General features: G+C 49.2%; 1 protein-coding gene across 5 annotated transcripts in view; it reads left to right on the top strand.

Annotated features, from left to right (window-relative positions):
- The window catches only part of SHROOM2 (shroom family member 2), a 141,088-nt gene that overhangs the window by 63,883 nt on the left and 49,544 nt on the right, over positions 1-27,661 (top strand). For 4 of the 5 annotated variants that reach the window (XM_027533603.1, XM_027533604.1, XM_027533602.1 and 1 more), the window contains exons 2-3: positions 7,323-7,474; positions 23,419-23,538. In XM_027533603.1, coding sequence (XP_027389404.1) covers positions 7,323-7,474; positions 23,419-23,538 — 272 coding nt within the window. Of the gene's footprint in view, positions 1-7,322; positions 7,475-23,418; positions 23,539-27,661 lie in introns of those variants that run through there. The other variant, XM_027533605.1, reaches the window with a different exon arrangement.

A 27,661-nucleotide genomic window follows, 5' to 3' on the forward strand; every position in this document is an offset into this window, starting at 1 on the left:
GTGCTTCTCTGGTGGCTCAGATGGTAAAGCGTCTGCCTGCAACGCGGGAGACCCGGGTTCAATCCCTGGTTTGGGAAGATCCCCTGGAGAAGGAAATGGAGACCCACTCCAGTACTCTTGCCTGGAAAATTCCATGGACTGAGGAGCCTGGTGGGCTACAGCCCATGGGGTCGCCAAGAGTTGGAAACAACTGAGCAACTTCACTTTCCTTTCTAAACAGATATTCCAGTGACTTTCTAGCCTAAAATGCAGAAGCTACTTTTCCTTAAGAGGATGCCAAATATTGATAGGCTGTACCATCATATAGGTCCCATTAACTCATCGTTTAATATCGTAAGCACTGCATGCTCGATTTGCACTATTTCGTGGCATGTTCATGGCACATTATGGGAGATTGGAGTGTCATGATGTGGAACAAGAAAGAGCCGAGATCAAGGAGTGCTTTTCTTTGGGAAGTGATTCTACTAAAACATCTGGGAGTCGAGGTCCTTTTAAATGTTCAAGACATATTTTGTGCACAGTTGTGACACCAGATTGCCATCAAGTATGTTTAGTGTTAAATAATTACCCCCCATGAAATAGTCAGCTGACGCTCAGGACATGTGTGCTGTGCTAAGTTGCTTCAGTTGTGTCCAACTCTGTGCGACCCTGTGGACCATAGCCTGCTAGGCTCTTCTGTCCATGGGATTCTTCACTCAACTACTTTGCCAACAAAGTCAATTACTTTGCCAACAAAGGCCTGTCTAGTCAAAGCTATGGTTTTTCCAGTAGTCCTGTATGGATGTGAGAGTTCGACTATAAAGAAAGCTGAGCATCGAAGAATTGATGCTTTTGAACTGTGGTGGTGTTGGAGAAGACTCTTGAGAGTCCCTTGGACTGCAAGGAGATCCAACCAGTCCATCCTAAGGGAAATTATTCCTGAATATTCATTGGAAGGACTGATGCTGAAGGTAAAGCTCCAGTCCTTTGGCCACCTGATGCAAAGAACTGACTCATTTGAAAAGACCCTGATACTGGGAAAGATTGAAGGCAGGAGGAGAAGGGGATGACAGAGGATGAGATGGTTGGATGGCATCACCCACTCAGTGGACATGAGTTTGAGCAAGCTCCGGGAGCTGGTGACGGACAGGGAAGCCTGGCATGCTGCAGTTCATGGGAGTGCGAAGAATGGGAACTGAACTGAGAGTTCCTGGGAAGCTTGAATTCCACAGATTGCTGATAAGATACTCCCTGAGATTGTCCAAGGAGACAGAGACCAGTGATGAGTTTATGTGCAAGTCTGGATACATTTCAGTGGAGGTTTTTGATCCCCCCCTCCCCACCACGGGCTTCTCTGTTACCAAAGATGAGCTCTCTGATTGCTTTGCAATTGGATCCTCTTCCTGGATGACTCAGCTCTCTCTTTGGAGACAAGGGAACTCGGGAGGGTGACTGGGGAGGTGGCATCAGTGATTGTCCTGGCTCATAGAAGCCAGTGCTGTCTTATGCTCTCCCCTGGATGGCTTTCTAGTCATAGCTGATAAGTCACGGGTGTGATTCATGGCCTTTGAAATCCGATCTCAGACCTAAACGTTCCTCCCCCTTCCATTCTGATCTCCGGTGGTTGCGATTTTCCCAGGCCATCAAAGCTCCATATCTGAGCTCTACTGCACACCCCTTTCCTGCAGTGGCCCTTGATGTCCATCAATGAATATGTCCCTTGACCTGCCTTCCCAGCTGCCAGAGTCCTTGCTTACGTTTGTGTTCCCTGCCCTGTCTTGGTTTGAGCACGTGTGGCTGCCGATCTGTGATGTGTTCTGGGCAGGAGAGATGCTTTTTCCTCTCTGCCTAGAGGATGAAGCTGCTAGACGCATTTGCTCACATGATACAGGGTCACTCACCTGCTTCCCTGCCGGGCCTTCTGGGAACCCTCTCCCACCCTGCCCCACCACTGCCTCCAGGGTATCCTTCCGGCTTCTGAAACTCAAGGTCAAATTCCTCATCTTCCTCTTTCTGGCCTTATCTTCAAAGGCTCCCCTTGCCAGGGTGCCATGCTTTCCAGGCTGACATTCTTCAGATGGGCCCGGGTCCTGACCCCTTCCCGTGTAATGTCCACCCCCATCTCTGCTGGCCCTTTCAAGTTGCTGTCTGGGGGTGAAGGTCTTTCATCTCCAGCCTCAAGCCCCTCCCCTCTCACCCCCATTGCCCTGACTCGGTCCCTTCCCGAGTGAGTCCTGGCTCCCATGAGAGTTGGGCCCCCGCCCCCCCCACCCTTGGTGGGTGTCATCTTCGATCATCTGTAACAACATCCGTTGGATGAAATACGAAAGCTTGCTTCCAAAAAGACTTCCATGGACTGGTTTTTTTTTTTTTTTTTTTTCCCCTTCCCTCCCTCTTGCTGTTGCCAGAGTAAATGTTTCCATCAGGACAGCAAGGCAGTCTGCTCATTTTTGGACACTTCGAAACCCTAAAAACTCAACAGGAGTTTGGCAAACAGAATTCCAGTGAATAATCCAAACCGGAATATTCGGCCTGGCGAGTGAGCTTGGGGCTTTCCTTCTGACCGGGGTACACGGACTGGCATCGTGGGTGGGCGTGGATTCCTTTGTCCTTGCCTGCCTGCCTTTTTGTAAAGGGAGTTTTTTTTTTTTTTGGCCCCTGAGCAAGGGACACTGAGAACTTTGCCTGGTGATTGTAGAACAGGACTGCCCCGTTTGTGGCTCCTGCAGACGGTGCCCTCTGCTACTGGCAATGCCCAGTGCTATCTTGACTGTTAAACAGAGGATGGCAATAAAAGAAGCCTGCGTGTGTGCAGTGCATGATGCGTTTGAGGCGTGACTCATCACGTGTAATGCACGATAGACTATACACAGCTGACGGGCAGAGCTGTATTCCTGGGACCCGAGGGCCAGCTTCAAGTCTGGGCTTCACCAGGTTCAAGCCTAATGAAGTCTTCCTCACGGGAAAAGCTTGATGGGGTCAAGGGTACGGACCCGAGGTCTTCAAAGCTGCCTCATTTGCAACTCTCTTTGCCATGAGCATGAAAAATGTTGGACAAATGCTTTGTCTTGGCGAGGAAGCCGAGGCGGGCAGAGATCCCCGGCTACTCTGTCTCCCAAACCTGGAGCCGTTTGTTTTTTGCTGGGAGTGTAGGTGGAGTGTGGTTTGGATGAGGCAGACAGGCTGCCTTGGAATGCGGTCTTTGCGGCTGGAGCAGGAGCTGGGAAATCTTTGCAGATGAAGGGAAGCAACACGATGTGATTTGGGCTTCGGGGTGAAGCCAGACCTTTGTTCAAAAAAATTTTAATTCATTTGACCAAGCCAGATCTTCATTGAAGATCTTCCGTCTTCATTGCAGTGTTCAGAATCTTTAGTAGTGGCACGTGGAATCTAGTGCCCTGACCAGGGATCGAACCCTGGGCACCCTGCATTTGGGAGCTCAGAGTCTTAGCCACTGGACCTCCAGGCGAGTCCCTTAGCCAGACGTTAATGACAGTGCTTTGAGAGAGTCTCACGTGCAAGGGTTTGCGGGGATGAGGCGGAAAAGCTCACCAGGTCATGGCCGAGTCGTTACAGGTGATGAGTTGTCTGTAGGAAGGGCTACCTTCAGAACCTGTTCTAAGACCCTGCAGGTTTCTTCATCGTCATGGTTTCACCTAAAGGCTTGCTTGTGATGCTCAGATTCACCAGCTCTGCGCCTGTCTGGTTGTTGTCTCCTTGGGAACACCCATCCCTTCTTTCTCCTCCGTCTCCTTCTCCTTCATCCTCTTCTGCCAGGCAGCCCAAGGGTTCTGTCCTCCGCCGTTCATGGATCTGTTTTCTGTGTGGGCAGGCTCCATCCCCGCCTCTCCAGTCTTTTAACTTCCTTCCCCTGCTGTTCACTCCATCTTTTCCTCCGGGAACTCCCACCTCCCGCCCACCCCAGCTAACTGCCCACCAACCCTCCGATTAGACACAGCCCTTGGGCACCCCCAGCTGGGGCATGTCGAAACCTAAACTCTACACCACGTATCCTTCACCTTGGCTGTTTCTGGCTGAGTGTGTAATCTTGGCCGGGTGGAAGCTTATTAACGTTGGGATCTGTCATTACGTTGGGATTAAAAATCGTCTAGACTTGGAAACCGGTTGTTAGCTGAATGAATTGCTTCATAGTTCTGTTTGGAGTGGTCATTTTGTTCATTATGTTCTGTTTATGGTCAACTTGCAGTAAATAATTACTCTGTTACCCTAAGGAGGGGTTGAGTTGTCCTCGGGTGCAGGCGGAGAGACGGGTCCAACTACTGTGTGGTTTCATCCTTGAGCCTGTCAGTGGCTTCATTTCCAGCTCTGCAACCCCCAGAGGAGGAACGTTTCCTTGCTTTAGTGCCTGGTGAGGTTTGGAACTGATTTTCAGGTCAGCCCTGGCATATAGTGGGAGCACAGTGAACTTCCAAAATTGTACCCTGGTATGCACATAAACAGTCATCTTTTTCACTAGTTCTCCTAGCAGTTTGTAAAAAGAATGGCTTTGTGGTGTAGAACAGGGGTTGGCAGCTTTTTTTTTTTTTAAAGTAACAAGCCAAGTAGTAAATATTTTTGGCTTTATGGGCCCCAAAATATTCCATTCTCTCCTGTAGCAGTGTATAAACAAATGGGTGTGGTTGTATTCCAGTAAAATTTTATTTGCCCCAAACAAAAAAAAGACAGCTGGCTGGATTTTTTGCAGGGAGGGTGAGGGGAGGGCACGCCACCTAGCATGTGGGATCTTCCCTGGCCAGGGATGGGACCCGGGCCTCCTGCATTGGGAGCACGGAGTCTTAACCACTGGACCACCAGGGAAGTCCTAGCTGGCTGGGTTTGATTCATGGGTCATAGGGCTTCCCTGGTAGCTCAGCTGGTAAAGAATCTGCCTGCAGTACAGGAGATCCCGGTTCGATTCCTGGGTCGGGAAGATCCGCTGGAGAAGGGACAGACTACCCACTCCAGTATTCTTGGGCTTCCCTAGCGGCTCAGACTGTAAAGAATCTGCCTGCAGTGCAGGAGACCTGGGTTCGATCCCTGGGTTGGGAAGATCCCCTGGAGGAGGGCATGGCAGCCCACTCCAGTATTCTGGCCTGGAGAATCCCATGGACAGGGGAGCCTGGCGGGTTGCAGTCCATGGAGTAGCAAAGAGCTGGAGATGACAGAGACAGTAAGCACGGCACACAGTTTGCAGGGCACTGGTACAGACAGTAGGTTGGTTAATTGATGTCTTACTCGATGCTTAGTTGGATTATTACTATATAAGAAAAGCTGGGTTAAGGATTTACAGATTGAAAATTCTCAGGATAAAAGTCGTAAAATCCTTTTAAGGAGTAGGTCAGTCCACTTGAGTACATACTGTGTGTAACTCTGACTAGGGAGTGTTTTACATACATGGGTTTGATCCCATGGTCAGGAACAGCTGAGACCTGTGGTCTTCCCACAGCTAAGACCCCATGCCACAATGAAGATGGAAGATGGCACATGTTGCAGCTAAGACCCAGCACAGCGAAATAGATAAATAAATTAAAAAAAAAAAAAAGCATTCTAGCAGGTCCTCAAAATGTTTATGCTAGTTACCATATGACCCCGACATTCTACTCCTAGTTGTACACCCAAGGGAAATGAGGATGCATATTCACACACAAAGATATGTATACAAGTGTTCATGGGGCGCTGACAGCCAAATGTATGGATGTGACAGTTGGACTCTAAAGAAAGCTGAGCGCCGAAGAATTGATGCTTTTGACCTGTGGCGTTGGAGGAGACTCTTGAGAGTCTCTTGGACTGCAAGGAGATCCAACCAGTCCATTCTAAAGGAGATCAGTCCTGGGTGTTCTTTGGAAGGAATGATGCTAAAACTGAAACTCCAGTACTTTGGCCACCTCATGCGAAGAGCTGACTCATTGGAAAAGACCCTGATGCTGGGAGGGATTGGGGGCAGGAGGAGAAGGGGATGACAGAGGGTGAGATGGTTGGATGGCATCACCGACTCAATGGACATGAGTTTGAGTTAACTCCGGGAGTGGGTGATGGACAGGGAGGCCTGATGTCCTGTAGTCTGTGGGGTGGCAAAGAGTCAGACACAACTGAACTACTGAGCTGAACTGACTGAATAGCCCAATCAGTAGAAACAAAGTAAATATATCCATCCCTGATGAACAGATACATTGAATGTGGTCGATTGGTACGATGGAGTATCACTCAGCCCTAAAAAGGAACGGAGTTCCAACACGGGTCAACACGGATGCACCTGTAAAACACATCATGAGTGAAAGAAGCCCGACACAAAAGCCCACCTGTTGTATGACTGTGTATATCAAGTGTCCACAGTACGACGTGTACACGTACACGTACGTGGTCTCCGGGGAGGGCTGGAGAGTGACTGCTGACAGGCACGAGGTTTCTTCTGGCTTAGGAAGCCTGTTCTCAGCTGGGTGGGTGGTGATGGTTGGACGAGTCTGAATACAACTAACAGTCTATTCATTCGTGTGTATGTGGGCGGATTGGCTTGTATTTGGCTTATAGCTAAATAGAGCTGTTACAGAAATTAAAAAAACAAACATTGAAAGAAACCTGTTACAGAAAAAGTCCTAGGTGCAGGACTTTTAAAAAAATAATTTTTTTTTTTGGCTCTGGTGGGTCTTTTGTTGGTGCACGTGGGCTTTGTCCAGTTGTGGTGAGCAGGCGCCCCTGTCCACTTGCAGCCTGTGGACTTCTCATTGCGCTGGCTTCTCTTGTTGCAGAACACGGGCTCTTGGGCGCACGGGCTTCAGCAGTTGTGGCCCCCCGGGCTCTGGAGCCCAGGCTCAGCGGTTGTCGTACACGAGCTTTCTTGCACTGTGGGACATGGACTCTTCCCTGACCAGGGCTCTAACCTGTGTCTCCTGCTTTGGCAGGCAGATTCTTTAACCACGGGACCCCCAGGGAAGCTCTAGGTGCAGGATTGATGGGTGAGACATAACTTGTCAATAATTTTAAAACACCTATCTTTTTTTTGTTTTTTGGAGGGAGGAGATCTGGAGAGCAAAGGGGTCCGTCTGGATCCCCTGTTTCTGGTGTGTTTTTGAGTGTGTGGGTACTCTGCTGCCCCTTCCGTAAAAGGTAGGCCTTGCAGATGTAGACTGGATGAGGGGTACACACCAGGAGAAGGATGCATCCCTGGTCTCCCACAGGGAATCGGGGCCCAAGCTGGATCCCTTCACTCCTGGGTCGTTCTGAAGCCGGTCTGAGAACAGGTAGGTGTCACAGAGCTGTCACCGACACGTCCTTCTGTCTGCGTCCTGGGGACTGGTTTGCTCATTCGGTGGGGGGAGCTCATGGACCCTCTTTCTGTATTGCAGGTTGAAGAAGGCAGCAAAGCCGCGGCCGTGGACAAACTGCTGGCCGGAGACGAGATCGTGGGCATCAATGATGTCGGTCTGTCCGGGTTTAGACAGGAAGCCATCTGCCTGGTGAAGGGGTCACATAAGACCCTGAAGCTGGTGGTGAAAAGGTAAGACCCGGGCGTCAAGCCTTGTTTACGGACAGAGATGAGCAGGCCAGCAAAGCGTGGACTCTGTTGGCTGCCCTGTGTCAACTGTGACAGTCCCGATGTGGACATGTGTGTGTGTGTGTGTGTGTGTGTGTGTGTGTGTGTCTGTGCATACATGTGTGAGCGTGTACACTTAGGAAGTACATGAGTGATTCATCTCTTGGCCAAGGATGAATCCAACTTCACAAATTTGAAAGATTACCTTTTCTTCTTTTTTTTTTTTTTTACTTAGTTTTATGTTGGAGTATAGTTAACTTAGCTAAAGCTCTGATACTTTGGCCACCTGATGCAAATGGACGACTCTTTGGAAAAGACAGCAAGTTGAATCAGTTATACATACATATATATATATACACACACAAACACACACGCTCTTTTTTAGATTCTTTTCCTGTGCTTGTCACAGAGTATTGAGTAGAGTTCCTGGTAATGGTCAGTTCTTACAAGATTCCTTCTTTAATTACTTCTGAGTGTTAATTTTTGACTTGTGAAGTGATTTTGATTCCTTAAATCTTATCCCTGGCAATAGCTGATTCTCTAAATGAAGCAAAGTGTCATGGCCCAGTTTTAACACAAGGTGGCAGGCTACCGGATTTTCGGGTTTCATGCTAATGTGGAGTGATGTACGCGGACATCCAGGTGTTTCTAGCACTGTGCTGAGCTCTGGGGCGGGCAAGCGTACTTGCTTAGAAAGCAAATTGTGGATAGGAGTTGGGATAATTTGAGGGGGTCAGAGAGTGAAATTGGGGACCTGATGCTTTTACAGGCAGGAACTAGAACAGTACAGCTGGGCAGCTCAGAGGTATTGGTGATTGTTTTGGGCCACGCTGGCTGCAAAGCTTGCCGGCTTCCCTGGTGGCTTAGCTGGTAAAGAATCTGCCTGAAGTGCAGCAGACCACTGTTCGATTTCTGGGTTGGGAAGATCCCCTGGAGAAGGGAACGGCTACCCACTCCAGTATTCTTGCCTAGAGCATTCCATGGAATTCTTGCAAGATCTTAGTTCCCTGACCAGAGATCAGACTCAGGGCCCCAAAGTGATGGCACCAGAGTCTTAACCACTGCACAGCCAAGAAATTCCCGTGACTGCTTTTATATAGAGAAATAATCCTCCACTTGGTATTTCACAGTTGGCTCATTCATAGTACAGTGTTGACCTGCCTTTTTTAAACAGAATTAGTCCAGTCTTTTCCAAGATTGGCTGTAAATTTTAAAAAGTAAATTGACCTCCCCCTTGCACTTCAGTTTTTAGTACAGACTTGAAGACATATCCCAAAGGATTTTTTTTTTTGGAACCAAAATAGCATCTACGGAGGAGGTTCAGAAAGTGAAGAAGGAAAAAGTTTTGTTCTTTGCCGCATTAACGGAGCAGCCTCATTGCTCCGTGGAATAGGCGATGGTCCTCGTAAATCAGAAAACGAGTGTCCCGGTGTGGCTGTTTCTGAGCCCTTCAGGGTGGAGGGGACGAGAGAGATGCTGTCGTGGTGTAGCGTTTCTTTGGGGTCACCTCATCGACCTCTGCACTTTTAAAGAGGAGAAGCCTTTGGGGTTCGGTGTGGTGTGTTCCCAGGGGTCAGCAGCAGCTTGGTCCCCCAGGAGCGGTCAGCTGCGGTGACCCCAAAGGGTTCTACACAGTGCCCTCAGAGGGTTTGCTCACTGCACAGTGGTCAAAACAAGCACTCTTCAGGGGTGGCTGCTGGAATACCAGCTACAGTTTTCTCCAAGTGTGATTTTTTATTCTGCATTTATCAGTACTGAGAGTGACACGTGGATGTGGGAAACCATTTCACTTTTCATGTCGTCGTTAAGTATTTATTTTTATTTATTTGGGTGTGCCGGGTCTTAGTTGTGGCACCTGGGATCTAGTTCCCTGACCGGGGCTGGAACCCCTGGCGCCCTGCATTCAGAGCGCAGTTTCTTAGCCACTGGACCACCAGGCAAGTCCCAATATTCACTTTCAAAAGGGAATTGCATGGAGTCCATCAGCCTTTCTCCCACCCAACTGCATCCCCTCGTTTTGCCTCTCCGGAGAGCGGCCGTGTCAGTACTACGCTCTTAGGTTTCCTTGGAGAAACAGGCGCTTGTGTGTTTACACATGAAAGTGGAGTTTGTTGAGCGCCCTGAGGTCTGACTCATGACTTGTCCTAACGACCCCACGATGCTCCGAGGTCTGGATGCTCCACTGTGTGGGTAACAGATCCTTTCCGCGTGGACGTTTATGGTGCTTCCGGAGTATTCATGCAGCAGACACTGCTGTGCTGTGGCGCCTTTGCACCCAAGTCCGTGTGTGTGTAAGTCATCGTGGTCCATTCCTCATGTGAGAGTTTCAGCTTTAGCATCAGTCCTTCCAATGAACACCTAGGACTGATCTCCTTTAGGATGGACTGATTAAACCTCCTTGCAGTCCAAGGGACTCTCAAGAGTCTTCTCCGACACCACAGTTCAAAAGCATCAATTCTTCGGTGCTCAGCTTTCTTCACAGTCCAACTCTCACATCCGTACATGACCACTGGAAAAACCATAGCCTTGACTAGACGGACATTTGTTGGCAAACTAATGTCTCTGCTTTTGAATATGCTGTCTAGGTTGGTCATAACTTTCCTTCCAAGGAGTAAGCGTCTTTTAATTTCATGGCTGCAGTCACCATCTGCAGTGATTTTGGAGCCCCCCAAAATACCTGAGTTTTCCAATAGGCAAAAGAATACCTCCCTGTGTGTGTGCTTTATCACTCAGTCGTGTCTGACTCTTTGCGACCCCATGGACTGTAGCCCACCAGGCTCCTCTGTCCATGGGATTCTCCAGGCAAGAATACTGGAGTGGGTTGCCATTTCCTCCTCCAGGGGATCTTTCCAACCCAGAGACTGAACCTGTGTTTCCACTGTTTCCCCATCTATTTCCCATGAAGTGATGGGACCAGATACCATGATCTTAGTTTTCTGAATGTTGAGCTTTAAGCCAACTTTTCACTCTCCTCTGTCACTTTCATCAAGAGGCTATTTAGTTCCATATTTTGCCATAAGGGTGGTGTCATCTGCATATTTGAGGTTATTGATATTTCTCCCGGCAATCTTGATTCCAGCTTGTGCTTCTTCCAGCCCAGCGTTTCTCATGATGTAGTCTGCATATAAGTTAAATAAGCAGGGCAACAATATACAGCCTGGACATACTCCTTTTCCTATTTGGAACCAGTCTGTTGTTCCATGTCCAGTTCTAACTGTTGCTTCCTGACTTGCATATAGGTTTCTCAAGAGGCAGGTCAGGTGGTTTGGTATTCCCATCTCTTTCAGAATTGTCCACAGTTTATTGTGATCCACACAGTCAAAGGCTTTGGCATAGTCAATAAAGCAGAAATGGATGTTTTTCTGGAACTCTCTTGCTTTTTCGATGATCCAGTGGATGTTGGCAATTTGATCTCTGGTTCCTCTGCCTTTTCCAAAACCAGCTTGAACATCTGGAAGTACATGGTTCACATATTGCTGAAGCCTGGCTTGGAGAATTTTGAGCATTACTTTACTAGCGTGTGAGATGATGCACATAGTAAGGACTTTTAAAACTGTATACTAAGTTATATTTTTTAATTAAATTATTATTTGTTTGGCTGTGCCAGGTGTTAGTCTCGGCATGTGGGATCTAGGACCAGGAATTGAACCTGGGCCCCCTGCATTGGGAACATGGAGTCTTAGCCACTAGGTATACCCAGGAAGTCCTGTGAGTGCTTTTAAAATTGAGTTCTTAAATCAATAACATATATCCTTCTCTGCTTGGTCACTCAGTCATGTCTGACTCTTTGCACCCCATGGACTGTAGCCCGCCAGGCTCCTCTGTCCATGGGATTCTGTAGGCGAGAATACCGCAGTGGGTTGCTGTTCCTTTCTCCAGGGGATCTTACCGACCCAGAGATTGAACCCTAGTGTCCTGTCTCCTGCATTGACAGGTAGATTCTTTACCACTGCACAGCCTGGGAAGCCCGTATCCTTCTCTGCCTAATCTCCCCATTCTCATCTGTCTCCATCCCTAGGCAATCACTACTCTGACATAGATGTCTGAGAAGAGCAGTTTTCTAGTGTTTTATGCCTGGGGCTTCCCTGGTGCCTCAGTCAGGTAAAGAGACTGCCTGCAATGCCGGAGACCCAGTTTCCATGTAGAACTCCACAATAGATCACATACTTGTTTTTTGTTTTTTAAGTGATTATAAAGGCACTCTACAGTGAATTCATTGACTGAGCCACCAACACACAAGTAATCCAATGTTGGAGGTTGACCAGATGGCAGAGGCGGTTCCTTAACCCTTAATTATCTAACCATCCCAGGCACCTTAAGAAAAAGGTGGCTTTTCTGATAAAGACTGAGGACAGCTTAGGGTCCTGATGGTGAGAGTGGCCAGTGCAGCTTGGGTTGTTCTGGGAGGATCTGCGGAAAGGCATGTATGCACCTCAAGGTGAAACAGGCTTTGTGAACACCGTGCGCAGTTTTTTCTGGTTGGTTGGTTGGGTCTTTTTGTTTTTTTGTTTTCTTTTGAGGGGAGGGGTCTATGCTAGGTCTGTTGTTGCACAGGCTTGTCTCTAGTTGTGGGGAGCTGGGGGGCGGTGGTCTACTCTGTTTGCGGTGCGTGGGCTTCTCATTGCAGTGGCTCCTGTTGTTTTGGAGCATGGGCTCAGTAGTTGTCACACGTGGGCTTGGTTGCTCCTAGGCCTGGGGGATCTTCCTGGACCAGGGATCGAACGCGTGTCCCCTGCATCGGCAGGCGGATGATCCTTCACCACTGGACCACCAGGGCAGTCCCAAAATGGGAATTGTGGTTGACATACTTCCCTCCCGCTGGTGACGTCTGCTGGCTGTGTTTGTCTTTCTCGTCCTTGCTGGAGTCACAAAGTGGAGACATCTGGTTTCTCGGGCCCCACATATCTTGTCGTCATTTAGAAGCTGGGGCCCAGAGGGCAGTGCCTTGGGGGACAGGAACCCCGATCACTGTCTGTCTGCAGCCAAGCTTCTTTCCCGGACAGATGAGAGCCGGCACTGCCTCCCTCCCAGGGTCGTGTTGTCAGGGAACAAAGAAGGGTCACAGGAGCCCCATAGGTGCACGTACATCCTCCTCTGAGACGCCCAGGCTCATCCTGGCATCTGCCTGGAGTCAGAGGACTCGGGGAGCAGGGGGAGCTGCTGGCCTACCTCCTGGGCACTTTGTTGTTCCCTCTTTCTTAGCCAAGGAACTGCTGCACACAGGGAAGTTCAGGATGTGGGAACGTCTCCGGGCTGTCTTCGGTACGCCTGTCTTCCCCGCCCCGGAGATCCTGATGGGCAGGCGTGGGAGGGATATGGGCAGTGGTATTTCCTTGAGGGCTGCCTGTATTTCCCTGAGGGCCGCCAGTTGTTTTGCTGGGCAGCCACCATGGTCACGCCACTGGCTTAAGCAAATGCGGTTGAAAAGGTTAAGACCCAAAACTGGGTCACTTGTGGCGTTTTCCAGATTAACGGGGGTGTCCGGAAGCCCTCGCTGTTGGGGACGCTGTTGGAGACACGCTGAGGAACGGGGAGTTCTCACCAGTGCTGGGTTCAGGCTGTGTCTGCTGGGTGCTGTCAAACCTGGATTAAAAACCTCTGTGTGCATAGCGCCCGAACCTCATCCACAGTCCTCCGCTCCGGGCAAATGACCATACGTTCGGCTCCCTTTTAGGAGTGCATGGAATTTCAATCACCGTATGGAAAATTTCTTCTAAGTATCATGCTATAAACTATACAGTGACTCTTGGAATGGCTCTTTTGGTCCTTCTGCCACATTTATCTGGTGAATATGAATCTTGTTTACAATGAACCTCACCTGCTGCTTCATCGTTCATTCCACTCTTGAGTGGTCCGCCCGCTGCCGTGAGCCGTTTTGCCAGGACCACACTTTCCATAAGGCAGATTCTTTGTTCCTTTCTGCCTCTTTGCCGGACGCCTTAAAGCCTTCTGTGACTCTGATTCCAGGCTAAGCTCACAGTCAGGAGCAGATTAACACCCAGGGATGCAGGCTTTTGCTGCAGGAGGTGGTGAGGGTTAGCCAGACGCTATGGCATAGTGACACATGTAAAGAAGGCAGGTGTCCGCTCCAGTGACAGCACGCACGCCTGCTCAGAGCAGGTTTCCTGCCACTTGTGTGGGTTTCTCCACAGCTCTGAGGTGCAGTGAGCTCTGCACTGAGCCAGCGTCGAGTCCGGCCTCCCATCTGCCTCTGGTTCGTCCCAGCTGTCCGGAGCAGGCTGCTCTGTGCGTGGCCCCAGCAGTAATGAGCGGAGATGCTCCTGAAGCTGCAAGAGGAGAGGGGTGGCTAGGACTGGGCAGGTTGTGTCTCCCCCTCCCCATCCCTTCCCCCGCTCCACCTCCCTTCTCCCCCACCCGCTTCCCCTCTCTCCCTTCTCCTCCCCTTTCTCCCCTCCCCCTTCTCCCATTCCTCCCCCTTCTCCCCCTCCCCCCTTCTTCCCAGCCCCCTCCCCTCCTCCAGAGCTCTTCCTGGAACAGAAACTCTGTGTTCAGGGGGATGTGTATCTTACTGGAGATGCTTCCCTCCCTCTCCCGCTTCTCCTTCCCCTTCTCTCTTCTCCCCCCTTCTCCCCCTCCCCCATCTCCCCCATTCTCTCTTCTCCCCCGTTCTCCCCCTCCCCCCCATCTCCCCCCTTCTTCCCTCCCTTCCCTTCTCCCCTCCCCTATTCTCCCTCTCCTCTTGCTTCTCCCCCTCCCCCTCTACTCCCTTCTCCCCTCCCCCCTCCCTTCTCCCCTTCCCATCTCCCTTCTCCCCTTCCCATCTCCCCTCTCCCCCTCCCATCTCCCCTCTCCCCTTCCCATCTCTCCTCTCCCCTTCCCATCTCCCCTCCCCTCTCCCTCTCCCCTCCCCTTTCCCTCTCCCCTCCCTTCTCCCCCTTCCCCCATCTCCCCTTCCCCTCCTGGAGAGCTCTTCCTGGGGCAGAAACTCTGTGTGTTCGGGGTGTCTGTCTTACCCAGGATGCTTCTGCAGAGTGGTCTGAGAGACATCATTCACATTTTAGGGGAAAAGTTTCTGTTTTGAGCGTTTGGCGGCTTCTGGGCATTAGCCACTATGCTTGCTTGCTTGTTAAAATAGAGTAGACCCACGGGTTTATATTGGGCAGATGTTGTCTTGCTTGGGAGGGTAAAAAAAACACCACAAAGATCAGACTTGTTTTTATTAAATAAAATGGGGTGGGGGGGAACTCACACGGAACAGCACTGCCTATTTGGGGAAAGGTTGCTTCTTTTCAGATGTAGATTTAGTGTATGGCTTAAGCAAGTGAATCAGGTGAATTATGTGACATGTTTCCTGCTCTGAGCCAAGAAGAGAGTGGTAAACAGTTAAGGTTTGTGTTTTGTTGAAAGGCATGCAAGTGATGTTGATGAAATGTGGTGTGGAAGAGGCGATGGTTTCCAATATATTAAGGCAGGCAGAGAATGTTGTACATATTTTTGTTTGTACACCCTTAAGACTCACCAACTCTGTTGCTTATATTTAGTTATGTTAATTTTATTTATAGTTAGTCATGTTAATGGTTGCACCTTTTTTTCCTTATAGTTAGCTATGTTAACGGTTGCAGCTTTGAGTGTCTGTGGGATCTTGACCAAAACATCCATTGTAGGGTTGAAAGTAGCCAAGAAAGTTGTGTTGGTACCTTTATAAAAACATCGAGTTGAACGAAACCGTGTGTTCAACAACTGGGGATATGCGCTATGACTTGTGGTGGTTTGGACAAAGCATTTTTAGCGTTGCTGGTTCTGGGTTGGGCTTCGCTGGTGGCTCAGTGGGTAAAGAATCTGCCTGCCAATCCAGGGTTCCATCCCTATGGATTGGGAAGATCCCCTGGAGATGGAAATGCAGTCCACTCCAGTATTCTTGCCTGGAGAATTCCCATGGACAGAGGAGCCTGGTGGGCTACAGCCCCTGGGGTCGCAAAAGAGTGGGACACAACTAATCCAGTAAACAACAGCAGCAACAACGGAGCTGGGTGTTAACAGAAGTTAACAGAAAGACAGCCCAGTCATCTGGGTCTGTCCCCCTTCTGCCTGTGTTCATTGTGTGACGTGTATGTGTGGTCTTCCCTGTGAATACATCTGGGGAACAGGAGTGGCCGAGACAAGTATGCGCTTGTCCTGGCTAGGGGACAGGTAAGGGGTGCCCCAGTCTAGTGGAACCCTGAAGCTTTGATCCCATGCGGACGCTCCTCGGCCAGGGCATTTGCCTAAAATGCTGCTTTGATGTCTGGCGTCACTTTCAGCCATTGAGGTCGCTTGGGAATTTTTATCTTCACTTCTTTTCTCCTTCTGTATAAGGGCAGGAAATACTGGCCGCTTAATCGCCTTTCATCAAGAATGATGTCACCATCCACAGCTCCGTGTTGTCAGGTCACTGCTTGCAGAGGGGTGGGGGGCGGGGGGAAACAGTTCGCCACTCAACAGACTCTCTGACGTGTGTTTTTTATTCATTCACGTATGTCGGAAGCGCTCCAGCCAGGCTGCCAGCGTCATCCCCTTGGTTTCTGCCCTCGGGGGCACTGGCAGCTGAGCGGGTGATGGGCAGGGACCCAGAAAGCTCTTGACGGAAGGAAGGAGGGCGGGCGGGCTGAAAGCCGACCCCCACATCGAGCTGTCCTCTGAAGGCTGAGCCAGGTTGGGGATACAGACGTGGCCCATGTCAGCAATGCCAGGGCCTCCTAAAGAGGCTGGCAAAGGGGATGCTCCAGGGGTGTGTGGTTAGCCTGGGGCTAGAGCTGTGCATCTCAGACCCCAGCTCGCCTCTGAATGGCCAGAAGGCCTTGTGCCAGTGCGGGCTGCCCACCCGGGGAGCACATGACAGCTCTGCAGGGGCCTGGGTGTCACTCCCTGGCAGCTGGGAGCCGCTGAGGGTTGCGGAGTGAGGGCCCAATCTGCAGAGCTGAGTTGCGGGGACCTTGGAGCAGTGGGAGGCAGAGACAGCTCTGGAGACGGAGAGGCTCGAGGGGCTTGACCAGGGCAGGAAGGCAGCCACAGCTCAGGGCGGGCTTCATTGAGTGTCTGTTGTTGTTGTTCAGTCGCTCAGTCCCGTCTGACTCTTGGGGACCCCATGGACTGCAGCACGCCAGGCTTCCCTGTCCATCACCAACTCCTGGAGTTTGCTCAAAGTCATGTCCAACAAGTCGCTGATGCCACCCAACCATCTCTTCCTCTGTTGCCCCTTTCTCCTCCTGCCTTCCATCTTTCCCAGCATTACGGTCTTTTCCAATGAGTCAGCTCTTCGCATGAGGTGGCCAAAGTATGGGGTTTCAGCTTCAGCATCAGTTCTTCCAATGAATATTCAGGACTGATTTCCCTTAGGATGGACTGGTTGGATCTCCCTGCAGTCCCAGGGACTCTCAAGAGTCTTCTCCTAGTGTCTGTAGGCTGGTGCTTTGAGATGTGTTGGTTTCAAAACACTTAATAAAAAGGGTGTTTGCGGTTTTGGCTTTCCTCCAGCCCGGAAGCACCATCAGCATCATGCAGACCTCTGTCCCCCTGCGTCCGGAAGCTCCAGGGGCTCCCTGCCTGGAGCTCATCTTGGCCACCCCAGTACTCAGTGGGAAGCATCTACAGGACTTTCCAGGCTCTCCTTTATCTTCAAGGCCCTCCCCACTGCTGTCTACTCCGACTCTTGCTTTTAAGATGGCCCCGAGCGTCACTTGGGGTTTTATTCCCCAAGAAGTCTCCCCATGGCCAGTGACACCTGCAGCCCGCTCACTCTGTGGTTCCCCTGTCACGGTGTCCAGCCAAGGCCCTGCCTTCCCCGCTGGCCTCCCAGCCTGCAGACCCTGTATTCTCAGGCCTACCGTGCTTGCGGGGACCACATGCAGGCTGTGTTTATTTTCTGAGGCAGCCGCTGATTGCTGCATTTGGAAAGGTTAGGAAAATAACCCGGCATTCACGTGATTTTTGTTTATTGCTTTTTTTTTGAGAGAAGAATTCTCTGAGATTGTGAACATTTCACTCAAGGGCTTATTTTAATAATTGCTTTTTTAAAAACTCATTTTCAAGATCTAGATCCATTCTTAATATTTAGTGGTATCCTTATCATGTTTAATATTTGTGATCTAAACGTCTTCCTTTAAAAAAAAGAAAAAGACTACCTGCCATATAAAATTATTTTTAATATTGAAGTAAACTGGGATTCCCTTGTGGCTCAGAGGGCAAAGAGTCTGCCCACAGTGTGGGAGACCTGATTTCGATCCCTGGGGTTGGGAAGATCCCCTGGAGAAGGAAATGGCAACCCACTCCAGTATTCTTGCCTGGAAAATCCCATGGATAGAGGAGCCTGGCGGGCTATAGTTTCTTTTGCAAACTGAGATCAATTTTGGTGTGTACCTGGTGGAAAAGATTTCAGGGAACCCTCCTTAGGATGGATAATTTGATTTGGAAACTAGACAAGCCAGTGTTCTGCTAGTCAACACCATAGCTTTTTCAGCATTTACATGGAAGGAATATTAGGCTGAATTAAAAATGACACTTTCGGGACTTCCCTGGCGGTCCAGTGGTTAAGACTCCGTGCTTCCAATGACAGAGGGCCCAGGTTTGATCCCAGGTCAAGGAACAGGATCCTGTATGCCACACGGCCCCCCAAAAAAAGACATTTTAGAAGAGTGACAGTGGCATGCAGAAATGCCCACCCAGCCCAGCAGGCTGCAGAGAGAAAGGCCCCACCGGGTCTGTAGGACTCTGAACTATCTAAAACAGAGGGGAAGAAATGCAGAGAGATGTTACTCATGGTCATCTTTAGGTTACGGGTTATTCTACTAGTCCATGGAATTCTCTAGGCCAGAATACTGGAGTGGGTAGCCTTTCCCTTCTCCAGGAAATCTTCCCAACCCAGGGGTCGAACCCAGGTCTCCTGCATGGCAGGCGGATTCTTTACCAGCTGAGCCACCAGGGAAGCTGTTTGTTGTCTTACCGGCCTTCTAATTTTTAAATGTGCCACGTTTTCTACAATACTCGTATGTTTTTTTTTTCTTTTAAGATTGTCCGAGCCGCAGTAGCCATTGGAGCAGAAAGGATGTCTCTCCTATTTGCTGGGGTGAACAGTCACACTGTTAGTGTCTGGGTGGGCATGGCTTGGACTCAGCCCCCTTGCGTTTCTGGAACTGCTGGAGTTCAGAGCTCCCAGCACCGGGGGTGGGGGTGTGGCGTTAGCACCCCCTGCCCTGGCCGGATCTGGGCTCTTTTCTCCTGAGCATCCCTGCCTGCACAGCCTTGGGCATCTCTGGGCTGAGCTATGCCAGCCTCCTCCCTCCCGGAAAGGGGCGTCCTTGCTGGTTTCCCACAGCCAAGCTGGCTTGTGTCCGACTGGGGCCCGTGGTGGGGGAAGTGGGGGCCGTGAGGGGGGTGTTCCTTCCATAGCACTCAGGTCCACTCCTGTTTGATGTCTTCTGGGGGCGCCCCGTCCCCAAGGGCTCAAGGGCACTTTAGCTGCGGTGTGGGTCTTCCCTACCCATACACATGAGGCTGTTAACCCCGAGCAGGTATCCCTTGCTCCCTCACATTGGGGTGTCTTGTTTTGACTCATCCTATGGCCCGTGCCTGGTGGCTCAGACAGCAAAAGCGTCTGCCTGCAATGCAGGGAGACCTGGGTTTGATCCCCGGGATCGGGAAGATTCCCCCGGAGAAGGAAAATGGCAACCCACTCCATGGAGAAAATCCCATGGACAGAGGAGCGTGGTAGGCTTACAGTCCCGGGATCGCAAAGAGCCGGATGTGACTGAGCGACCCCACTGGCTCACTGGTGGCCTGTGCACCCCTCACGGCCCCACGCTGGCAGGCTCCCGGGGGTTGAAAGCCACACAGTGTATCTTGTGTAGGAAGAAACACAAGTCTCCTGAGATGAGCATCTTATATCTGCCCCTCCTGTGTCTGTTCCACCTGGGGACTCTAGGTGGCGCCAGAGCAGCATTTGGTCCCCTGCGCCTTGCTGCCCAGTCTGGTCCCAATGACTGATGCCAGAGATCAGCTCTCAGCCAATCGCCCTCGTCTCTCTCATCCAGACAACCCTAGGGGCCACCTTCCCGGTGGTCCAGTGGTTAAAGATCTGTCTTGCAACGCAGGAGACGCTGATTCGAGCCCTGGTTGGGGAACCAGGATCCCACATGCTGTGCAGTGCAGCAAGAAAGCCCGCATGCCATAACTAGACGGTCCGTGTGCCCCACGGGATGCAATGAAGATGCTGATGTGCCACAACCAAGACCCAATAAATAAATATAAAAAATAAATAAATTCTTAAAAAAGAAAAATTAAAAAAACCCTGCTGTTTTAGCCACCAGAGGGGCTGACAAACCACCTGAAAAGAGAAAGTTGTTCGGTCGTGTCCGACTCTTTGCAACTCCATGGACTATAGAGTCCATGGAAAATTCTCCAGGCCAGAATACTGGAGTGGGTAGCCTTTCGCTGCTCCAGGGTATCTTCCCAACCCAGGGATGGAACCCAGGTCTCCTGCATTGCAGGCAGGTTCTTTACCAGCTGAGCCACCAGGGAAGCCCAGGAATACTGGAGTGGGTGGGTAGCCTTTCCCTTCTCCAGGGGATCTTCCTGACCCAGGAAACTGAACCAGGGTCTCCTGTATTGCAGGTGGATTCTTTACCAGCTGGGCTATCAGGGAGCCTCCCTTGATTCCCAAATATGTTTACTATGCTCTAGGAAAGTCTGAAGTTCTGACAAGAGCACACACATTTTAGGAAAATTTCACTGTCCCCAGTAGCCCAGTTCCTTACTTAGAGCTTGTGGGTACCACCCTTTCCACTGTGCTTTCATTTGTTTTTAAAAGCCATAATTAGTACTGTGACCCTTGGCTGTGTCTTCTCAAAGTAGAAGCATGTATCTGTGTATAGACATTGTTTAGTCACTCAGTCGGGTTTAACTCTTTGTGACCCCATGGACTGTAGCCCACCAGGCTCCTCTGTTCATGGGATTCTCCAGGCAAGAATCCTGGAGTGGGTTGCCATCTCCTCCTCCAGGGGATCTTCCTGACCCAGGGATCGAACCTGCGTCTCCTTGCATTGGCAGGTTGCCTCTTTACCACTGAGCCACCTGGGAAACCCGTGTGTAGACATACTTGGCTGTATTGTGCTTCACAGATCCTGGCGTTTTTTTGTTTGTTTGTTTGTTTTTTACAAATTAAAAATTGTGGCAGCCCTCTCAGGCCATTAGTGCCATTAGTTAGCCTGTTGGTGACATTTTTCCAACAGTACTTGTTCACTTTGTCTCTTTGTGTCTCACATTTTGGTAATTCTCACAGTGTTTCGAACTTTTCCGCCATCACATTTGTTACGGTCTCTGTGGTCAGTGATCTTTGAATTTACTTGCATTACTACTAGGACTCTGGAGGCTCAGAGGATGGTTAGCATTTTTTAATTTAAAATAAGGTCTGTACATTGTTTTCGTAAACATGCTATTACACACTTGGTAGACTCCAGTGTAATGTAAACACAACGTTTATATGTACTGGGAAACCAAAGCACTCATGTGGCTAGCTTTATTACCATATTTGCTTTGTTGTGAGGGTCTGGAGCCCAACTTAGAATCTCTCTGAGGTCTGCTTATATTATCTTTTAAAATAGGATGAGAAACATATACTCCTCTCAGGGTGCAGGACTGCCCCAGTAAACCACCTCTTTCCCACTCTTTCCTGTTACAGAGTTGCAATAATTTGCCACTAGGTGTGAGGCCTTTTCTTTTCCCAGCCTCTCTTTCCTTTGCCTGCAGTCTGTCTAGTTTTCTCCCTTCGTTAATTACCCGTGAAGGAAGATGAAAGACGTTCTGGATATTATAGCACAGAAAAATCTGTCTGAAAATGAAATTCATGTGGCCAGAAGCTTCCTTACGAGGATCTTGAGAAACTCTATGAGGTACAGTCTTGGTTTTTACAATCAATTTACTCCAGAGGTGGGATGGATTCATCCGTTTTATGCTTCAGTTTGTAGGCAGTTGTCATCAAGTCGACACCTTCCGCATTTTTGCCACCCATGGTTTTTTTTTTCCTCGTTAATTATCTGAGTCATCAGAAGGTTTGTGTTGTAAATAAGTTTCGGGGTTTTCATTACTATTCGTTATTGCATAAGAGTCTTTAATGTTCTTGCCTGTTGGAAAGAATGTTTGACATCCATCAGGTACTTAGAGGCTCAGTTGTGCCCTTCAGCTCCCATCTGGAGTTGCCCGTGGCGAGACTGGTCCGTCCTGAATTGCAGGAGCAGGAGAGGCAAGTGTGCAGCGTCTCCTCACGCAGCAGCTCGCCCTGGAGGCTCTGATGTTCATACGGCAGCTGCACAGATTTCCGACACCTGGGCAGGTGTGGTCAAACCCCAGTAAGCCCTCATGGATGATGGTGACTGGCGGGGGCAGGGAAGGCGCCTGTGACATTCAGAAGCCCTGGCAGAATGGACTGGAGCCCGCTGGTCTAGGGCATGGTGATGCCCACCATGGGGGACCTTTAGATGACTTCTGACACTTTAACAGGCTCAGGGCAATACATGTCCACTGATCCCCTTTAGGGCTTCCCTGGTGGCTCAGATGGCAAAGAATCTGCCTGCAATGCCAGGGACCCAGGTTTGATCCCTGGGTCAGGAAGATTCCCTGGAGAAGGGAATGGCAACTCACTCCAGTATTCTTGCCAGGAGAATCCCATGGACAGAGAGGAAGCTGGTGGGCTACGTCCATGGGTTTGCAAAAAGTTGGATATGACTGAGTGACTAACACAGACACATAGCCATAAATACACACACACACACCAGTCCCGTGGACAGAGGAGCCTAGCACGCTATAGTCCATGGGTTTGCAAAGATTCAGATACGACTGAGTGACTGACACACACATACACACACAGAGTCCCCATTGAACTCTGACAGGCTCAAAGCAATAGTGTCCACTGGTCTCTGTTAGGGCTTCCCTGGTGGCTCAGATGGTAAAGAATCTGCCTACAATGCAAGATACCTGGGTTCGATCCCTGGGTCGGGAAGATCCCCTGGAGAAGGAAATGGCAACCCACTCCAGTATTCTTGCCAGGAGAATCCCATGGACAGAGGAGCCCGGCGGGCTACAGTCCATGGGGTTGCAAAGAGTTGGATACCACTGAATGACTAACACAGACACAGACACACACAGACACACAGACACACACACAGACACACAGACACACACACACACACACAGACACACACACACAGACACACACACACACCCCCCCCCCCCAATCCCATGGACAGGGGAACCTGGCAAGCTACAGTCCATGGGTTTGCAAAGATTCAGATACGACCGAGTGACTAACACAGACACATGCATGCACACTCCCCACTGACTACAGGACAGCCATGTTTGCCTAAGTGAGTGGATAAATAAATGCACCCAATCCTGTGACACCCAGCCCACACCTCCTCCTCAAGGAGGCCAGGGGTGTCTGCAAAGTTGCACTGACATAGGCAAGACAAAATATGCTGCTGTGGTTTTTGGTGGGGAGACGGAAAAGGGAAAGCAAGATGTATCTTATCTTCTTACCTCAAAGAAATTTGGAGGATTTCCCTGGTAGTCTAGTGCTTATGATCTAGCTTCCAGGGCAAGGGCTATGGGTTTGATCCCCAGTCAGGAAACCAGGATTCCACTATGCCAAAAAAAAAAAAATTGAAAACATGTTTAAAAAGAAACAGAATCATTTTGGCAGCCCGAGGGCCAATTCGCACCTGGAAACCAGTGATTGTCACTCTGCGCTCAGACCAGTTCTCCAGTAACGAACCTGTATCAGGAGTGCTGATGCCCAGATGTTAAAGGGGAAGCGACCGCGCCCAACTGCAGTGCAGCCTCTAAGTCCTTTCCAGACACGAAGCGGTCCTCGGTGTGATGTCCCTGAGTCGTCTGCATCCCTTTTTTTTTTCTACCCCCAGGAGGAATGAACTGAACTGGAGGCCACACTCCTGGCATGCCACCAAGTTCTCTGACAGCCAGTCTGAGCCAGCTGCACCTCTGCTTCCCTGCCCCTCTCGGCCGAGCCGGTACCACGCCAGGTAGGCGCACCTTCTGCCTTCTCCCCCGCCTCCCCCGGGGGGCTGGGGAGCTGCTTTCACTTTCAGCCACACCACTGACAGCCCTGCCTTGTTGTCACCACGTGTTTCTTTCTTTTCCTTCCTGTTGCAGTGTAGTTCATTTACGGTAGTCTTCATTTCAGCTCTGCAGCATCAGATCAGTTCAGTCGCTCAGTCGTGTCCGACTCTTTGCGACCCCATGAATCGCAGCACGCCAGGCCTCCCTGTCCATCACCAACTCCCGGAGTTCACTCAGACTCACGTCCATCGAGTCAGTGATGCCATCCAGCCATCTCATCCTCTGTCGTCCCCTCCTCCTCCTGTCCCCAATCCCTCCCAGCATCAGAGTCTTTTCCAATGAGTCAACTCTTCGCATGAGGTGGCCAAAGTACTCGAGTTTCAGCTTTAGCATCATTCCTTCCAAAGAAATCCCAGGGCTGATCTCCTTTAGAATGGACTGGTTGGATCTCCTTGCAGTCCAAGGGACTCTCAAGCGTCTTCTCCAACACCACAGTTCAAAAGCATCAATTCTTCGGCGCTCAGCCTTCTTCACAGTCCAACTCTCACATCCATACATGACCACAGGAAAAACCATAGCCTTGACTAGACGAACCTTTGTTGGCAGAGTAATGTCTCTGCTTTTGAATATGCTGTCTAGGTTGGTCATAACTTTCCTTACAAGGAGTAAGCGTCTTTTAATTTCCCAATTTTTCGAGCTGCTACTCCCATCTAACAGGCTTCCCAGGTAGCTCAGCTGGGGAAAGGATCCGCCTTGCAATGCAGGAGACCCCGGTTCAATTCCTGCATCCATAAGATCCCCTGGGGAAGGGATAGGCTACCCACTCCAGTGTTCTTGGAATGCAGGAGACCCTGGTTCGATTTCCTGGGTTGGGAAGATCCCCTGGGGAAGGGATAGGCTACCCACTCCAGTATTCTTGGGATGCAGGAGACCCCGGTTCAATTCCTGGGTCGGGAAGTTCCCCTGGAGAAGGGCTAGGCTACCCACTCCAGTGTTCTTGGAATGCAGGAGACCCTGGTTCGATATCCTGGGTTGGGAAGATCCCCTGGGGAAGGGCTAGGCTACCCACTCCAGTGTTCTTGGAATGCAGGAGACCCTGGTTCAATTCCTGGGTTGGGAAGATCCCCTGGGGAAGGGATAGGCTACCCACTCCAGTATTCTTGGGATGCAGGAGACCCCGGTTCAATTCCTGTGTCGGGAAGTTCGCTGAGAGAAGGAATAGGCTACCTACTCCAGTGTTTTTGGGCTTCCATGGTAGCTCAGCTGCTAAAGAATCCACCTGCAAGGTGGGAGACCTGGGTTCAATCCCTAGCTTGGGAAGATCCCCTGGAGGAGGGCATGGCAACCCACTCCAGTATTCTGGCCTGGAGAATCCCCGTGGACAGAGGACCCTGGCGAGCTACCATCCATGGGGTCGCAGAGAGCTGGACACAACTGAGTGACTAAGCACAGCACACACATACTTCATTGAAAGTTATTGTGAAATATCGGCTATGTTCCCTGTGCCGTACAATGTATCATTGTAGCGTATTTATTTTATCGTTTGTACTTTACTGCCCTACCTCTCTCCTGCCCCCCCGCCACCCCACTGGTAATCACTAGTTCCTTCTGACGTCTGTAAGTCTGCTTCTGTTGTCTTTGTTGTTGTTGTTGTTGATTCCACATATAAGTGACATTATGCAGTGTTTGTTTTTCTCCACCTTAATTCATCAAACACAATGCCCTCCAGGCCTGTCCTTGTTGATACGAATGGCAAAATTTCATTCTTTTTTATGGCTGAGTAGTATCCCATTGTATGTGTTTGTGTGTATGATATATACCACAACTTCTTTAATCTATTCATCTGTCGATGGACTTTAAGGTTACTTCCGTATCTTGAGCACTGTAAATAATGCTGCAATGAACAATGGGGTGCATGTTATCTTTTTGAATTAGTGTTCTCATTTGGGGTGGGGGCAGTTTATATATCAAGGCGTGAAATTGCTGTATGCTATGGTAGTTCTCTTTTTAGCTTTCTAGGAACTTGCTTGCTGTTTTCCAATAGTGAGCAAGGGTTCCCTTTTCTCTGTATCGTCACCAGCTTTTATTTGTTGTCTCGTTGATGACAGACCTTCTGCCAGGTGTGAGGGTGATACTTCATTGTGGTTTTGGTTTGCCTTTCTCTGATTACCGATGCTGAGCAGCTTTTCGTGTGCCATCTGTATGTCTCCTTTGGGAAAATGTCTATTCAGGTCTTCTAACCATTATTTATTAATGTATTTTTGGCCCATATGCGTTATGTGGGATCTTAGTTCCTCAACTGGGGATAGAACTCTCCACCCCTGCAGGGGAAGGGCAGAGTCTTAACCACTGGACTGCCAGGGAAAGTCCCTTCTGCCTATTTTTTAATCAGGTATTTATTTTTCAGATAGAGTTGGTTCTGTTTATTTTTTACACATTAACCCCTCATTGGTCGTGTCATTGGCAAATATTTTCTCCCATTCAGTAGGTTGTCTTTTCATTTTGTTGATGGTTTCCTTTCCTCCGAAAAAACCTTTCATTTTAATTAGGTTCCGTTTGTGTATTTTTGCCTTTCTTTACTTTGCCATAGGAGGCAGATCCCCCAAAATACTGTTACAATTTATGTCAAAGGGTGTTCTCCCTGTGTTTTCCTCTGGGAGTTCCATGGTTTCTGGTCTTAAATTTAAATCCTTAAACCATTTCGAAATTTTTTTTTTTTTAATTCCATGTTAGAGAATTTTCTAGTTTCATTCTTTTGCATGTAGCTATCCAGTTTTCCCAGCATGACTTATTGGAGAGGCAGTCTTTTCCCTTATATCCTTGCCTCCTTTGTCATAGACTAGTTGATAAGTGCGTGGGTTTATTTCAGGGCTCTCTATTCTGTTTCCTGACCTACGTGTCTGTTTTTGTGCCACTACCATGCTATTTTGATGACCATAGCTTTGTAGTGTAGTCTGATACCTCCATCTCTCTTCTTTCTCAAGATTGTTTTGGCTCTTCAGGGTCTTTGAGGTTACTGTGCAAATTTTAAAATTGATTTGTTCTAGTTTTGTGAAAAATGCTGTTGGTATTTTGATAGGGATAGCTTTGAATCTGTAGATTGCTTTGAGCAGTATGGTCATTTTAACAATATTCTTCCAGTCCATGGTATATATTTCCATTCTGTGTGTGGCATTTTCAGTTTCTTTCATCAGTGTCTTACAGTTTTCTGACTATAGGTCTTTTACCTCCTTGGTTAGATTTTTCCTAGGTATGTATATATGTGTGTATTATTCCTAGGTATGTATATATGTGTGTATTATTGTTATTTTTGTCCACACTGGGGGACACGTGGGCTCTTGGTTTCCCAACCAGGGATCAAACCCACACCCCCCACAGTGAAAGCTAGGAAGGACTCTTAAGCTCTGGACCACCAGGGACGTCCCAGTACTTAATTCTTTTTACTGCAGTTGTAAATGGTTTGTTTCCTCAGTTCCTCTGTCTGATGGTTCACTGTTAGTATGCAACCCATTTCTTTATGTTAATTTCATATCCTGCAACTTGACCAAATTCATTGATGTGTTGTAGGAGTTTTTTGGTGACATCTTAGGATTTTCTATGTATAATATCACGTCATCTGCAAACAGAGGCAGTTTTACTTCCTCCTTTCCAGCTGGAATTCCTTTGATTTCTTTTTCTCTGATTGCTGTGGCTAGGAGTTCCAAAACTTTGTTGAGTGAAAGTGATGAGAATGGGCATCCTTGCCTTGTTCCTGAAATGCTTTCAGCTTTTCACTGTTGAGTGTAATCTTTGCTGTGGATTTTGCATATATGGCCTTCATTATGTTGAGGTACGTCCCCTCTATGCCCACGTGGTTGAGTTTTTATCAAAATGGATGCTGAATTTTATCAAAAGCTTTCTCTGCATCTCTCGAGATGATCATATGGTTTTTAGTCTTCAGTTTGTTAATGTTGTGTATCCCATTGGGTAATTTGCAGATATGGAAGCATCCTTGGTGTATCCTGGGATAAATTCCACTTGATCACAGTGTATGATCCTTTTAATGTATTTTTTTGATTCAGTTTGCTGATATTTTATTGAGGATTT

Source organism: Bos indicus x Bos taurus, chromosome X (assembly GCF_003369695.1).
Source record: "Bos indicus x Bos taurus breed Angus x Brahman F1 hybrid chromosome X, Bos_hybrid_MaternalHap_v2.0, whole genome shotgun sequence".
Taxonomy (NCBI): domain Eukaryota; kingdom Metazoa; phylum Chordata; class Mammalia; order Artiodactyla; family Bovidae; genus Bos; species Bos indicus x Bos taurus.